The sequence below is a fragment of the Falco punctatus genome (genome assembly GCF_963210335.1).
Source record: "Falco punctatus genome assembly, chromosome: 4".
Taxonomy (NCBI): Eukaryota; Metazoa; Chordata; class Aves; order Falconiformes; family Falconidae; genus Falco; species Falco punctatus.
Window position 1 is genome coordinate 35,589,965 of NC_137583.1, and position 17,305 is coordinate 35,607,269.

Sequence of the window (17,305 nt, forward strand, 5' to 3'; positions counted from 1 at the left end):
AACAGTGTAGCTCAACACGGGTTAACCCACCTGTACGCTTCTTAGCTCCAAATACCTATGTCAGCTTAGATAAATGTGGCTCGTAAACTTATGTAAAAACATTTTTAAACAAAAAAAAATTGCTAACCTGACACACATTATTTAACAAACTAGCATCACCATCCATGTTCTTTTTTCCCCTCTGTCATATTCAGGTTACACTGTGGCAGCTGAAAGTCCCTTTCCTCCTCAAGGCCCCTTCTTTTTTCCAAGTACAATATTTACAGTGCAAATTCAGCAAGGAGATATTTAACGGTAGGCTGCATAATACTTTATTTTTTTTCTAGAAAAGTTATTAAAACAAATAAACAAATTAGGGGCTTTTAAATAAAGCTTATTTTGTTGTCACAAAGGCACTGTCCACTGGGAATCTACAGCTTTCATTTTGAGGCAACTTTTGGCTTAAAAAAATATCACAACATTTAGGAAACTCCAGCCAGGCTGTTATATCAGTATATTCTTCTGTTAATTTCTAAGTGAAGGTTGGAAGCCACGCTTACACTTACCAGTTCCTGTCCCACATAGCTTGAGAGTGCAACTGTTTCAGTCCCAGCAGGAATACTTTTTAGGCTTTCCAGCTCCATTTAATGTCACATCATATATCACTCTCCACCACTGCCTCTGTTAAACATGCTCCTCAGGCAGCAAGCCTGCATGTGCACATGCAGCACTTTGCAGACCAGCCGGAATAATTTCCACTCCTTTTTAAGCTACTATTAAAACGTATCTGGTTTTGTAAAACAGCTGCATGGGTTTGAAAGGAACTTCTTAGGGTAACTTTGATGACTGTTAAAACGATCCTGCTTTTCAGAGGATGTCCTTTGCACTTCATCATTTTATATTCATTATATTCCTATTTAGAAGCTAAGTTTGCAACTGAGAAAACACAACAAAAAAAAAAGTAGGGTGAACTACCATGTGAGGAACTTTCTGATAACAAGGGCAAGTTTCTTGGATTTACGTCCTCATGATCCTTTCCCCTGGCTCTGCTCCCACACAGTCACACGTGCACGATGCTGATATGACACCGCTGCTGCCTTGTGGGTCCTGTGAGGGCTCTGCGTGGCTGCACAGCAGCCCTGCACCTCGGTGGACACCGACCCTCCGATGGAAGTGCAGGCTGCAGCCACCGGGACCGTGTAACTCTGTGGGCAAATCTGGTCTCCTCCAGCTAAGGGCTGAACCTGAGTCTGTACCAGATATTTCTGAAATGTTGCAGGGAAGAAACCGCAATGCTCTCCCCCTCTCTCCTCTTTGCCAACTGTTGCACCCATGGTCAGAGCTGGCAGAAGGGGCTACAGCTCCATCCCACCTGCAAGTGCTGGTACTTCGACTAAGCGACAGCAGAGGTTTTCAGCCCAGCCTCCCCCCATAGGTATCCTTTTGAGATGCCAAGACCAATGTAACCCTCATCCATTTTCCCCAGGAGGGTTTATTTTCCAGAGAAGATAGGGCTGCTGATGTCAAGAGAAATTATTTCACCCAGGACTATGCTCTGATCCTTTGGGTATACACCATATTTAGTCTGTTGCTGAGAGGGGGTTGTTTCGGTATTTTGTATTTGGCACGTTGATGGGAATTCCTCGAGGATCCTAGCTTTCCCTTTTTGGGATGTCTCCATCCACAGGTCCACTGCACAAGGCTGTTGGCTACTAGCAGGGCAATGAGGAGGGACAGCCGGGTACTGAAGGTTTGGGGGTGTGAGGAAGGGTTGACGAGGACCAGATCTCTCCCTAACCCTGCAGAGCTGGCTTCCCATGCCCTGTCCTCCTCTCCCCCACAGCACACGGTGCCTGGCCACTTGTTCTTTCCACCGCATCCTCAGGACCATTCCCCCTCAACTATTTATCGCCTCTCTTCTTCCTTTTATGGACCGAGGGAGGTATTTCTTATATATGAAAAAGTATTTACAGTTCTTTCTCAGGAACTGCACACCTGATTGCAAAACAAACTTCGACAAATTCGCTGGGGAGGTGGGAAACAAGCCTCTTGTCCCCAGGGGCCGAGGAGGCTTAAACCAGCCCCAGGCTCCAGATGTCACATAAACACACAGAATAACCTCCACCCACGCATCCCCACTGTGTTAGGAATAACCCTCCTCTCCCAAGCAACCCCTGAATTCAGGGACTTATCTTAGCTCTGAGACAACACGCTGATGGTGGGTAGGAAGCTTTCCGTGCCACACAGGACCACAACCTAACCTTGGTCCTTCTAGGCAAGGGACCACAAGGAGCAAGGATGCTATCGAGGCAGGAAGGAGTTAAAGGTCCATTTGCTCAGCCAAACAGTTTCAGGCTAGTAAAAAGCTAAATCTCTGAAGTTGTGAGTTAGGGGCACCCGTTCTGGGTTAGGGACACCCCTTTCATGCTTCTCTGAAAGCCAGAGCCAGCCTGCTTCCCTAAAAAGCGGCTGGAGGCAGGGGCAGCAGCCCAGGGTTAGGCCCTGCCAGAATGAGGTCCTTGGTTCAGGCTGTCTTTTTTAACCCAGGTACCGAGAGGATTTTCCAGCAGGACGCAGTTTCCAGAGCCCCTCCCCATTGACAAGATTCTCCTCCTCTATATAGGGAGGCTGCAAAGGCGGAGAGGACTTGGACTGTCCCGGCTGGTGGCTGTACAGGTTCCCGACTCTCCAATTCACTCTCTGCTCCCCTAATCGGACGCTTGTAAGTACCGCAGGGGCCGGGGGTCCCTGCTGGGGCTGGGGCTGGGGGCTTGCCATGCTTTGGGATGGAGCAGTTTGGCAAGATATTATGCTACTTTGCAGACAGAGTCAGTGAATTAACCTGTATGAACTGGAAATGGGAACAGACCCGTTATCAGACATACTCCAACGTTTATCCTGATGTATTACTGATTGCATTCTGCTTAAAATGCATTAGAAACCACGCACGTTTGGAAGCATGCACAGATGTTCAGAAGCCTGTTACTCACTTCTAACACTGCTGCTGCTGGATCGAGCCTTAAAAGATGCTGGCTGCAGAGCACCGGTTGCGCTCCAAGCCATCAGCAGCAAAGCCTGCAATTGCTGGGATGGCAGCAGGTACCCACTGCAATTAACCATCACATGAGCATTCAGTAATGAAAAAACCTGGTAGCCTTAGCTGCTGATCTGGAAGTATTTCTACTTTGTCAGTCCTATTAAAGGAACTTAGTGCACTTCCCATGTTGTTAAAAGAAAGTATAAACAAATAAAAGTAATTGGTTAGTTAGTCACTTGTTCTTTAAACAGGAAAAATGCTTAAAAGTTGGGAGAAGAAATGGGAACTTTTTTACAAAAATGCCTTAGCATTACACATGCATATTTTTCATATGCTGGGAATAAATTTTAAGCAAAACTAATCTGATAATTCACTGAGGTACACTAATTCGAGTAATTTCAAATGTGACGTGCCTTTTTTTTTTTTTTAAAGGGAAAATAAAGCAGCAAACTTTTAACTTTAGCAAAATACCGTGAGTAAATTAAGAGGACAGTAGATGGCAGCATAGAAAGCAGCTTCAGTGTCATCACAGAAATTCACTGGCTCCTGTCAGACATGCACACACATATATATCTGTGTGTGTGTACGTGTGTACACCTATGTAAGTGTTGATATGTATGTGAGAGGCATACGTGTATGCGTAATTAAGAAGTATAAGGGAATATATAATAGAATACAAGGGAAATCAGAAGGTTTGCCATTAGTATTAAATACACACGTCTCAGTAAAACCTTTTCTGGTTTAAAACCAAGCCCACCTTCCGTTTCCCTCAAAGCTTTGCCCCGGCAGGCAGCTGGTGATGTGACACAGGACAAGACCCGCTGTGCCCCAAGTCCCCAGCGCCCTGCATGAGGACGCCCTTCAGTTTAGGCTATAACGCTCCTCTGGCTGCCTTCGCTTAGATGTAAACACCGATTTTTATTATCTCATTTGCAATTGACACGCGAGTCCCTAAAAGGTATTTGTTTTGCATTTGTTATCATTACATTTTTGTGTAACAGCTGGGATTGAGGAGAACATGGCCATATATGGTAGCGTGCATGGATGTATGCGGAGGATCCCGGCTTTATAATTCACTGAGACTTATTAGTTGCAAATCTGTTGACTTTTAAGTATAACTTTGGAAGAAGCCAAGAGCCAGAGATAGCTTGCCAACTTGTGCAAAGTCCAGTTAAAGTATGGATTATTTATGAATTCTAATGAACATGCAGAGTCTGATTTACTTAATAGAATAACATTTGGGGGTATCTGAAATAGCTGTGTTTTCTAGATTAAGGGAATCTATCCCACATGATGCAATTCAAGTCTTTTCTTCCTTCTTTTGTAATTTTTGCAGTTTATAACACAGCTAATTAATACTCCAAAGAAATGGCCTAAGTAATTTAAAGATATTTCAAGTGTTTAATCAGAGTTATGTAGTAACTTGGATAAGCAGAGGTGAGAATACCTGGTAGGAGACTAAAGCACTTGAAATTTGATTAGACTATATGGAGAATGCATTTTAAAAACAAAACACCCAACAACAACAAAAAAAACCCCACAAAACAACAAACCAGCCCTGCGAAATTCCTGCAAATATTCAACCATGGAAAAGGGGAAGTCTGTATTTTAAGAGAGAACAACCAAAAACTAGTACTATGATACCTCAGTGTCCAGATGGAAATGTCCATGGTGAGAGCAATTATTTGAGGGGTGGTCCCAGTGACTCGTGGGGAGAGGCAACAGGCCAGGAGAGGTCGGCAGCAGAGCTTGTGACAAAGCTAACTGTGCTGGGGAACCAGTTCCCAAATGAAGACCACAAGATTAGGATTCACCCCTAGATTTTCTTTTTTTTTCGAGCAATGCTCATTTGAATAATTAAGTGCTGGAAAAGTAAACAATAAGCAACCTGGTAAGAACAGAGTCAAGAACTACTGCAGCCCAAGAAACGCAGTTTGAGTCAGGCAGCAGGTTACTGCTACGCTCTTTCATCAGAAACCACTTATGAGAGCAGGACTTCATTTCCGAAAATAATTCACATACTTGGTTATATGTACCTCTGTTCCAGTAATTACTCCCTGTGTGGCTGTGATAACCTTTTATACTGACATGCACATCCTGCAGAGGAAAGGAGAAGTGTCCTTTATCTTCTCATTAGGAGAAAGGCTGTCCCTCTAAGCTCTGACCCAGGAGGCAATTCTGCTTGGCCAATAACCTTTTAATTAAAGTGCACTTCCTGGGGATATTTATACTTTGTCCTTGGAATAACACACTCTGGATGTACTGATTGCAAAGACAGCATTCAACTTCTGTCGCTGGCACGATAAGGGAAAAGACAGTGCAGATTAGCTGGATATGTCTGCAATGGGGCAGCAGGAGGAGGAACAGAAAGCAAGCTGTGGCAGTGTGCGTGCCCATGCGTACGTGCACTTGCAAGGTTTAGACAAGGATAACAGAGGGATCCAGTTCAGGGTAATCTGGCACATTTCTAAGGCAAGAAACTGTATATCAGTAGTATTTTTGTCATTGCTTTTTCTCCCTCCCTTCCCAGGCTAGCTCACCTCCAAGTATACAAGTATTCACTCTTGTAGGTACGTGATTTGGGTTATCGGCCACCTAAAAGAGTGGATAAGAACCTCTCACTACCTCTTGTGTACACAGGCTACCGGTCTCCGTTTCTCTCAGCCAGACCTACAGATGAAACCCAGGAACTGGCTACAGGGTAAATTTTGCCTTCTCAAGGAATGTTCTCAACAGGTTGTAATGAATCTTTTCCCCTTGGCCCATTTCCCCAGTATCAATTGTATGCTGGACCAGTGCAGTTCAGCCTCAGAGATGGACCAGAAGGTTCACTGCCCATTATTAACCAGAAAGCTTCAGCAGCTCATTAGTTCAGTGCACAGCACCTCACCACGACAAATCTAGTCCAGTTTGTGGAGCTCGTCTTCCACCTCTTCTATTCAGAAACCTGACTTTATTATTATTCTGCATTAATTAATATTCATTAATCGATTAGACTATTAATATTTATTAATCCACACTTCATAACTGCATTTCCTTTTTTACTACAGTGGTACTCAGCTGCCACACAAACTTAATCCTCAGCTTCCAGAGGATCAGTAATAAAAAGTTCTTTTTACACAAATCCACGGTTTCCTCTCCCTGTGTTTCAGAGGAGTTATGAGATCCAGCTCAGGCTGTCTATTCCCTGCTTCTTGTAGGGGGCCATGTTGAAACTAGTCAAGTGTAGTGCTTAGATCTAGGGGGTAAAAACCTGCATGGCCAAGCTCTGAAGTTCATGCCATCTCTCATACCTTCCAACCTCATCCTGCTTTCAAAAAAACTGTGTTTAAATAACAAGGTGCAGAAAGTTTTACATGCAGGAAGTAGGAGAATATAGAGCACAGACAGAGCAGCTCTCCGTTTCATGCTGTGATCTGTGGAGGATGTTTTTGACTTAGGATGTAACAGGGAAAGGAATTTTCCCTTGGTCATTGGGCGACACAACAGCAAAGAACGTCTGGGTCACCTGCTGCTGACATGCTTTGTAGCAGGCCAAGAGTTTTGTCTGTGGTTGGGTTTTTGAGGTAGATGGTCAGGACAATTCTGCAGTTTGATTTTCTCAGTCATTGTTCATGGACGGCATCAACGCAGCAGGAGCTGACCCTGTGAAACTCAGCTCTGCAGTTTGGTCTAATTTTTGGTGTTTCTGACAGCAATATGAAACTCCTATGGATGTGAATGTTCTGCCACTTGGCACTCAGCCACGGGCAGCATGATCCAACCTTTCTGAAGTTTCAGGATGACCATACAGCTCTCTTTTCTGGGCCTCGGGTGGACTGAAATCCTCCTGCTCCATTGCCGCAGCAGTTCCTCCCACGCTGCTGAGGCGGTGGGGCAGAGCCTGCCTTGTCCGGTGCTACTGCAGCTGGGGGAGCGATGCCATAGCGGGCTCCTGCTGCCCCCCGAGCTGCAGCCCCAGCAGTGGGGCAGTGCTCCCTTCGCTCCCCTGGCCCCCAGGCCCTGGCCCTGGCGATGGGGCAGTGCTCCCTTCGCTCCCCCGGCCGGCCACCTTCACCCTGCGGCCGCCAGCTGGAAAGCTCAGCTGGAAAGAATACCATCTCCATTATTGGAACTGCGCGGCTCTACCAGCCCTCTTGGCAGCGAGGGAACATTTTCTGCCTTAATCCACACAGAGGTCAAATAGTTTCCTCTTGCAGCTCTCTTCCGAGAATCCCCCGGGAGTGAGCGAAGGGCCACATCCTACCCCGCTCGCCGGCGGAGCCCCGGTGGAGGGGCACAGCACGGGCCGGCGGCGATGCCTGGGACCAGGCTGTCGGAGTCTCCCATCCACCTGCACCACCATGCGCATCGTGTATGCATGGATGATCTGGGTGAACGTGCCTGTTGGGGATTCCCAGGCAAGGCTGGTGGCTCTAGAACAAGCACATTTAGAGGAAAGCTATTTTTTTAATTTTATTTTTTTTTTTAGACAAGAGAACTGTTATTTAAGACTGGAGTTTAAGGAGCTGGGGCATCTAATTTCCACTGAAAGTGGGATATCATCTAACGCTCTTAGGCACCTCTCAAATCCCAGTTTTGTTTTTAAGCTTTATGTCACCTTCTGTATGATCCATGCTTCTCTCTCAGACCCCTCACACAGTTTGGCCTCGCAAAAACCCATTAATCTGTGGGAAGGCTTCAGGAACAAATATTTGGAAACCAATCTCTGATACTCCCAGAGCACAGGGCGTCCGTTTGGCTACATACCACCGAGCTTGGTCTTTACAAATATCATTGTGCTTACGGGTTGATTGCTGACATCTTTAACAGTCCCTCAAGATTCATGTTTGTTTGAATGCTTTAAATATTAAATTCATTCTCAATAAGGAAATGAAACAGCCTCTGTCTCCTAGAGATGTTTTTCTTGGGCACACGCTCTTCCCCGTGGCTCCTCCCCAGTTCCCCGCCTGCTCCACTGCATGGCAGGTTTCCCTGATCGCCCACCACTCTTCTCCTGCCCTACAGCAAACCACAAGCAGTCCCCTGCTTACTCCTTCCCCCACTTAAAGCTCTGTCCCCCACAGGACAGATCAGAACACTTAAGGAAGCACCAGCATTATCAGCATCGGTCTTGCATCTAAATCCGAGCTTCCAATGGCCAGAGCAGGGAAGAAGCAGCCAAACCCCTCCCCTGCTCTCACCTATGGAACACATACATATCCAAGTGTGATGCACGATGCTGTTTTATCTGTGTGCAATTGCATGACAAAGATGCATCGTCCTTCCAATTCGAGCATTATGGTTCAGAGTATCCAACAGCTGATGCCATTTCCAGGCTTGTTTTCCTGCTTCTCTCTCTCTCATGTGGTTTACCCTTCATAAATGATCAGCTCCCTCTGTCTGAACGATGGAAAGGGGATAACTAAATTACTTCTCCTTCACCAGCAGTACTGATAATTTTTTTTCCATTTTTTCTTTTGACCCTTTCTTAATCTTATTCTGCTCCAAATGAAATGGTATTAGAGTGACTGGAAATAGTCCTTTGCAAGAAAGAAAAGTTCATTTCTGTCCTTTCTGGAACACAGCCTGGGAACTGTTCTTCTCCTAATTATTGCATTATTGCACTGGTATTTCAGTATGCGCCCAACAGTCTTTGGGTGATGAGACATTTTCTATGTATCTGAATTGAGCTAACTTTGTGACGGGCAAGAGATGAGGCTGCAGGAGGGCGTTCAGCTGGTAGCCTTGGTGCAGCCCTCACTGCACAGGCATCAGTCCTGCCTTACTCGTCTACCTGATCTTCGATACAACATAAACAAAATAAACTGATAAGCCCAGGTGTCCTCATTTGGTTTAGTGCCACGAAGCTTTTGATTTAGGTGATCTCAGACACAGTAACAAAGGAACGGGAATGCAAACACTGATGCTCTAAGGTACCTGAGCTGGCACCCAAAAGTATCTGCATGTGACACAGGACCTATAGTGCTTTGGATCTACCGCGTGGCAGATTTGACAAATGTCTTTTGCCTGGAACATCTCCACATTTGCCTCCCTTTAAAACAGAATATTTTGCTTCTTCAGCAGGTGTCTACTGAGTCAAAATGTCTCAAAAAGCTCTCAGCGATGATGAGAAATTCCTCTTTGTGGACAAAAACTTCATTAACAACCCACTTGCCCAAGCTGACTGGTCAGCGAAGAGACTGGTTTGGATTCCATCAGAGAAACATGGATTTGAAGCAGCAAGTATCAAGGAAGAGAAAGGGGATGAGGTGACAGTTGAACTGGCAGAAAATGGAAAGAAAGTGACACTGAGCAAGGATGACATCCAGAAGATGAACCCTCCAAAGTTCTCCAAAGTGGAGGACATGGCAGAGCTGACTTGCCTCAATGAAGCTTCAGTGCTGCACAACCTAAGGGAGAGATACTTCTCAGGTTTAATTTATGTAAGTAGAATCAAAACACATTTCCTACTGCATGCTGCCATGGTCCATCACAAACAAGGTGGATCCCACCCACTGTCAGGGATACGGTGTGTAACACTGCCATGCAGGTAGTAACCCCTCAGTGATGGCAACCTAAACCAAAAATGTATTTAGGTCACTTTATTCCTCATGACTCTCCTGCTTCTTTAAAAACACATGAAGGTTTCTTCCCCAGAACTTACTCATTCTGAAAAGGATATTGTTGGCCTGGAAAGTACTCCCTGATGGCTGAACAACACCTCAGTGCTGCTGTTTGGGGGAAGGGAGGGGAAAAAAAAAATCCAACTAAAAACCCCAAACCCACAAAACAATCAATAGGGGCTTTTGAATGACTTCAATGTAAACCTGAACAAGCTTCCAGTAACCTGCAAAAAGAACATATGGAAAAGCCAAACCATGCAGTCTTTTCTGTTCAAAACTCCCACTGAAGGCAGCTGACAAGTTCTGGTTTGGTGGGTGCTTTTGAGTAAAACCTTATGTTTGAATAAATGAATAAATGCACTGGAATTCAAGTGAAAGTACTCATATGCACCAGTGGGTTACTGAATTGAAGTCATGCATCCACTAAAGCCCCCCCCACCCCCCCCACCCCCCCCGCCCCGGCCCTCCCCTTGTCGGTCAATTTACAGATCAGACAAGCCTGGAAAAATGACAATCTTCTCTATGTTCATATGAATTAGGGCCAAGATTATTCTGCCTTCCTGTCCACACAAGTACATTAACACAAGTGTATTTTGAGATTAATAACCCTGTAATCTATCTGCATCAACGGATTAGCAAACAGCACAGCAAGCAAGCCCAGAAAGTTTCCATGGAACTCAATTGTTCTCTTGGATTTCACACAGAGGATCCCTATGCTGTGCTGTGGAAAAGCAACGTACAGTTTCAATCTATGACAATTTTACTTGCGTGACAGACCACTGATGAGTGAAAGAAAGTACAGAGCTTAAGAAAGTGTTAGAAGCAGGTGTAAAGCTCTCATTATTAACACAAGGAGTGCTAAATTGGAAAGTAGGAAATGAAGCATATAGTTATATATATATATAGTACAACAAAGGAATTATTTAATTGTTATGCAGAACTTCAAATAGCTACACTCAAGATCTATCTTCCAGGAATGTACTAAAAAGCACACCATCAAGATTCCTGAAAGAAGCTAGACTTTCCACCTCTTCAGTATTTGAGTTTATTGGATTTTAAGTTTGCGGGTGAACATATGGACCTATATGCTATTATATCAGAATATGCAGCATCAATTACTAAAATAAAGTTTTTCTGAAAGCATTCTGCATTGTTGCAAGATCTAAAAAGAATTAGTAGAAGAATAGTGGGATAAAATGTGTGGGGTTTATTTCTTTGTTGCTGTTCTCAGCAACACTGCACAGGTGTTCCAGGATTTCCAATGTTTTTGTCAATTTTTCACTTTCTACAGGAAAAGAAAATTAATTTCCAAAACACAATCAGAAATGAAAGAATTTTTCATGGAGAAAAAAATGGAAGCATATCTGAAATTATTCTTTCTCAAGAGGCTAGATTTTAAGATTATCATAAAGTAACAGTTATAAAGAAATTATTTTTACTTGTATTGCAAGAAGTTGTTAGTTATTTTCAGTAACTAAAATCTGCTTAAAACTTCCCGGCCTTACACCATGCTGTCCTACTAGATACTCTAATAGCTTTCTAAAAAAATAGAGGGTTATTAAACAGAATTTAAATCTCATACACTTGCAAAACTAACTGCAAAAAGCCATCTCCTGGCTTTGCCATGCAATGCCTATGTTGCCTTCCTTGGAGTCCCACACATACAAAGCAAATGTGACCTTAACATTTCCCCCTTTAGAGCATCACTCATGCAAATGGGGATTCCCTATTTTACTACAGGAAAAAAAAGTCAATGCATCTGAAAAAAAAAAAAAAAAAAACAAACCCAAATCACCTGCCCTTTGCATTTATATTAAATAAAAAGATTCAGTGTGAAAATTCAGAGTGACTGTACACTGGAAAAACACCCTGGCCTTTTCTTTCATCACAGATAATTAAGAAAGAAGGGTAAGCAGTGTGTTGCCACTACTTCATGTTTCACATTGCTCAGAGCAAACAAAATCCACCTTCTCCACACACAAATTAGACCAAAAATGATTGTACAAACACCAATAAAGCAGCAAGGCTGCTTCGGTGGATCTGAGAGCAGAATCAAACTTCTTGTGCCTGTATTCATTGGCACTACTAATTCAGTCTGTGCCTAAGAGTGCAAAATGCTTTCCTAAATACAGAAAACTACATGCATATTGGAACCAGAAGTGGGATCCTTCTGCTCAAACTCAGGCACTTACAACGCAGGTGTGTATATCTGTGCCAGTCTCTCTTAAACACCCATCAGCAGCGGCTGTCCTAGGGATACACAAGCTCAGCACTCCTACGGACACCATCCTTAAGATACGCCAAATCGTGTTCTGCCACCAGACCCTCTAGGAAGGGATACGGCTGGGGGTCCCCCTGCCTGGAGGGTCTGTGCCCCAAGGAGAATGACTTAAGGCACAGCAACCTCAACCCCCCTCCCAACCCCTTGCTTAGCCAACTGCCTTGCTGACCTTCAAAACATCGCATACCATGTCTGGTTTCCCCAAATTTTTGCAAAGCAGATGCCTAGAACTACAACCAGTGAAACCAAGAGGTCTTGGTCAACTTTCCCAAGGTGAGAGATGGGATCAGTCACAGTCCAGTTTGAAATGGGGATTCCTGAATTTCACCAGCTCAAGCTTTTGCCCTGCCTTAGTAACCCACTTCTCGTGCCCCAGAGGTGTGTTACTGTGTGCCCGGGTGTTACAGCCCACCTGTGGCATGTCAGGCACATGCCTAGACATCTCAGGGAAGGATGGCCTACATTTGGCCTGAATTGGAAATTTTCTCTCCTATTAATTGGCTTGGTTGGGAATGATTAGTCGAGTACATAAAGTAAATGTATTTCTACTGAGAAAAAAGCCTTGCTATCCGTTCCTTAAGGGCCTTGGTGGTCATTCCAGGATAAAAAAAAAAAAACTGTCATTTTTTCCAAGTGTATTGTCCTGGCAGCACTAAAGTTCATTTTGACACAATTAGCAGTTTCATTCTGAACTCCAGCATCAATGAAAATCCAGCACAGTAATTGCCTACCTTCCACACCAAGGGGTTTAGCTTGGGGATGTTGAGAACTGGTGAAGATCTTGAGCCTGATTTTCTCATTATCTGATTTGAGACTGTGGTGGCACAGGCGCAAACTGAAATAGTAGGGGAGGTCCTCATCACCGCCCAGAGCACCCCAGATGTTCTCCTGCCCAGCACAGAGCATCCAACCTGCTCCTGACTGCTGGAGGCTGATGGATGCTCTGGCCATGTGTGCTGAATTCCATATAAAGCGCTCAGGCTGTGCTGAGACTGTGTTGTGCCGTTCCCTATTATGGTCAGGAAAGGGAAATCCCTGTGCCCAGAGCCAAGCTTCCCAGATGCCATTTCACAGTCCTGCACTGCCGTGCTTCCTGCGGGAGAACCAAAGCAGCTTGACCCATCCTTGGACACAGCCCTGAAACCAAGGAACAGCAGCAGCTGCATGCCACAAAGTACTCATTCACCCAGCATGGCAATTAAAAAGATTTTTTTTAAAAAAATCCAAAACTACTTATGCCCAAGTCAAACAGAGCATCATTTCATTATTTCATTTTTTTTAAACTGGCATGAGTTTAAACCTAACAGCCATAGGCCAGCTTAGATATCACAAAGCTGCTGCAATAATAATCTCATAAGTTCCTAATTGTTTGGGGGTTTTTCAGGTGTGTGGGGTGTTTAGAATATTTATTTATTTTAATGTGAAAAACACTTGAAAATTGCTTACTTTTGGTAACTTTGTGAAATATGGCTCACCATCTATTATCATATGCTATTATTTATGCTTCAGTTCAATAACTGGTGCATTCCAAATAAAGTAAAATTATAAAAAACAACTAACAAAACCTGGATGAACAGCTATCAGATGGTAGCCAATGTTCTTGCTTGTTTATGTATATATCTTCATTAAACTGTAAACAGACACCACATTTTTCCCTTTCTTACAGAAATAGTCATGTAGAAAAGGCATGATTATTCTGTTAAGACAGCTACTTGGAACTTGAGTAATTTTTTTAAAGTACACTCATCAATCTTTATTGTGATATGCTGTTCATATAATTTTTTTTCTTTTTAATTATTCTCACATCAATCCAAGCTTCTTACCTAGGATTTCAGTGTACAGAATTTGACACCTACCTGAGCAGAGGACATACTCTGGTATGAAAATACACATACAAAGCAATATTATGAATTATTACAGTTATTACATAACCACAGATAAGGGTGATTCACCATGTACTGAAAATAACTGAAGTCAAGAAACTAACATCAGATCATGGTGTTTCTACAGATTGCTAAATTCACATACTTTCTAGCAAGTTGCTTATTAGAAATAATTATTTGTGCACTTGGAAACCACCCATACATGCACCTGCATTTGGAAATCACTGCATCATTTGTCACACTAGGCAGAATAAAAAAGAGTGTTATTTGCTAAAATCCTGTTAGCTCAATGCAGCAGATGCCTGCGTTTCCCAGGCTAGACACGGCACACGATATTAATTCCGGTTTTTATTTGAATTCCCTTGCAGACTTATTCAGGTCTCTTCTGCGTTGTGATAAACCCATACAAACAGCTGCCCATTTATTCAGAGAAGATTATTGACATGTACAAGGGAAAGAAGAGGCACGAGATGCCACCCCACATCTACGCTATCGCGGACACAGCCTACAGGAGCATGCTGCAAGGTAGGCCAGCTCAGTGCTGCAGTTCTTAGAAATTGCTGCCCTCTAAAAGGGGAGAAAACACCTTATAATAACTCCACATGTGCTCCTGCAAGAAGTACAGCCAGAAAAGATCTGTTACGGAGGGTGACACGGGCTTTCTAGAAGTTTCAGAGGAATTCTTTGGCAGGAACGGCAGTCCACAAACACTGTGACTCAAAAAGGAAAAACAATCCTTTTACCCATCTGTGTCGAGGCATGTGGGAAGGTTTCAAAGTCAAGCAAATAGTTTTGGCAAATACGGGCATGGAAAATGCTCCCTCTCCAACAGTGGAGACTATTCCAAAGTTAGCTTCTAGCACTGCTGGGTCTGTCGGTGTCGCTCCTCTCTCCGTCTGCTCCCCCCAGCAAGCAAATTCAAATATTGTTTCAGGGCTACTTTCATCGGTCTAATGAGTTGGAGCCCTGTTTTCTAACCACAATGGCAACAAGCAGCAATGGAAAAGCAGTCAGGCCCCAAATGGTGTGAACAAAACCTTCGAAAGTGCTCTCCCCTGCAGTTGCTACGGAAAAATCACAATTTAGGGATGAAAAGCCATAGTGATGAATGTGTGAGGCTGCAACACCTACAGACTACAGGAATGCGACTGGTTGCCATCTCGCAGCAACCTTGGGTGCTCTGGGGAACAAAGATTATAAGAACTTTGAAATTTAAATACCCTCATTAGGAGCCTGATCCTACAAAAATTCTGCCTGGTAACTACGGCTCAGGAAGTTACACAGGCTTAGCCCTAAAGTTTAGGGCTTCCCAGTTTGGAGCTTAAGGATTTAAGGCTTCTGGGGTTTAAATCAGACTAGTAAAAGCAATAAATGGCATCTCAAAATTTCAGTTGAGCAACTAGATTAGTACCCGGTATTGATTTCTTTGTAATAGTTGCATACAGACACAGAACAGTGATTGCAAACCCACCGTGCACCGGCTATCACACAGTGTTTCTCCAGGCATACAGCGCATCACACTCACAAGGACTGCGGTACTCCTGTACTTGTCCTACTTGAACTATGAACCTGATGAATTTACAAGTAGTTAGTTTGGTATATCATAGTTAATTGCTATTTTCTAAACCAATATGTACACTAGACAAAGTCCCTCCTCACAATGAAAAACAATAAAAAAAGTTATCTTATATGTTTGTGCCAGGTCATTGAATCCACAGAAGTGTAACTGCCCAGCCTCAGGCAGAGATCTGCCCACGGAAAATACCAACCATAACCCTGTCATTTTGGTACAAACAATATACATATATTATATGTATATAAGCAATATACATAAATACACACACACACCAGTGGTGATTGACATCAAAGGCATCAAAACAGGTCTTCTCCCCTAAAAGTCCTGAGTACTCATACATACCAATTGTAACGCTAACAAAATCCTTAGAGCTTCTGAAGATTAAATCCCTGAGGATTATTAAATTGGTTACCTGATTATGACTTAGGCTTCTGACTTTAGAATCTTATGTTTTCAGATATGACTGTTCGAAATTCAACAGTTCAACTCTAAACCCAGAGATCTAGGTATCTGCTATACAATATCAACCTTTTTTTTCTCCTTCCTGTAGCTTATGTGACATTTCTTTTCTGGAGCTCTTTTAGTTCATTCACTTGAGTGCATCCCAGAAGGCAGAGGTAGAGCGCAGTAGAGGAGGGACAATAAAGCAACAATAAAAGACATTCTGAAACCAGACCTTCCTCGGTACTGTAGCAGCAGAGCTATTCACAAAGGCAGGCATATAAAGCATGCTTAGGACCGAGGGGGCAGGTGCTTTCAGAATAATATGATTCAGTAAATATAATTTTTATGTAACTGCGGTTATAAGAAACTTACCTGGCACAAGCTCATCCCACTAAGCTGCAATCATTTATCTGTCTTCCAGACCACCTCTTGAGCTCTGTGCTCTGCACCTAGCCCTGCCAGAGCTCCAAGCAGGCCCTGCGGTCAGAGCAGTCTTCTTTCCTCAGACCCTTTATTGAAGCAGCAAGCCTTGCAGGGGAGCGCTGCAAGGAGCTTCTGGCTCCTGCAGGCCTTTAGCAGAGCTCTCGTTCAGCTGTGCAGAATACAGCTGCTTCTCCCTAAAACGGCATGGGGAAAAACAGCTAGGAAAGGGCTATCTGCAGGAAAGAGAAAAAACCCATAATACTACAGCCTGTGCTGAAACAGGAGGATTGTTTTGGCCTGACAGTACAGGAGTTTTCAGCTTAACATGAAACTAGCATCAGCATAGATCGGCCTGATCTCAGCAGCACAAGGACCTCTTTCACTCTTCCTCTCTCTGACCTTCTCCTGTCCTTCCTAGCGTGCTCTCCCAAGCACCGCTGGAGCTGGTGTGCCCTCCACTGTGGTCACTGCACCCAGAGCAGCCTGGGTTCAGCTGTGAGTCCCAGGCTGGGTGCTGGGAGGAGGAGGCAGCAATAGTGTGTGCTTCTTTCTATTCACTTTTTGGGTGCTCATAATCATTTCCTGGCCCCACCAACTCTTGGGAAGCTTTTACACCTCATTATTCATGTCCCCCTTTGCAAGGAATTCTTCTTGACAGCAGAGAGGAGGTGGAGCACAAGTAGAAAGAAAAGAGGAGGGAACAGATCATCAGTTGAACCTTTAAGAGAATTCTCTTCCACTGCCTCCCATCCTAACCACCCACAGCTGGCACGGCAGCCAGGGAGCCGTCCCACAAGAGCTTGCATCACAAGCCCAGGACACCCACGCTTTACTTGCTTATTTATTTGCACATGCCATTTTGGAGTCTCTCCATCTCTGTAGAGGGCCCCAGCTGGTTTTAGAGCTGTGCTTTTGTTTGTAAGAACATACTCGTGTTTTCTGTATAAAACTAAACCAAACCTCAAAATAACTCTATTTATTCAGCCAAATTATATTCACATTGGCGTGGTGAAAATGGGTGTCAACATGATTGTGTGTGCATGCACGCAGCACGTATAGACACAGAGAGCTTCATAG

General features: G+C 43.9%; 2 protein-coding genes across 6 annotated transcripts in view; one reads left to right on the top strand and one right to left on the bottom strand.

Annotated features, from left to right (window-relative positions):
• The window catches only part of LOC308062458 (multidrug resistance-associated protein 1), a 77,649-nt gene extending 68,635 nt beyond the window's left edge, over positions 1-9,014 (bottom strand). Inside the window, exon 1 of one of the 2 annotated variants that reach the window (XM_080383987.1) lies at positions 4,661-9,014. In XM_080383987.1, coding sequence (XP_080240113.1) covers positions 4,661-4,686 — 26 coding nt within the window. In that variant the 5' untranslated portion in view covers positions 4,687-9,014. Of the gene's footprint in view, positions 1-545; positions 984-4,660 lie in introns of those variants that run through there. The other variant, XM_080383988.1, reaches the window with a different exon arrangement.
• MYH11 (myosin heavy chain 11) overlaps positions 2,588-17,305 on the top strand; it is a 61,889-nt gene continuing 47,171 nt past the window's right edge. For 2 of the 4 annotated variants that reach the window (XM_080383982.1, XM_080383983.1), the window contains exons 1-3: positions 2,603-2,701; positions 9,080-9,441; positions 14,154-14,310. In XM_080383982.1, the coding sequence (XP_080240108.1) occupies positions 9,100-9,441; positions 14,154-14,310 (499 nt within the window). In that variant the 5' untranslated portion in view covers positions 2,603-2,701; positions 9,080-9,099. Of the gene's footprint in view, positions 2,702-9,079; positions 9,442-14,153; positions 14,311-17,305 lie in introns of all 4 variants that reach the window. The other 2 variants (XM_080383980.1, XM_080383981.1) reach the window with 2 other exon arrangements.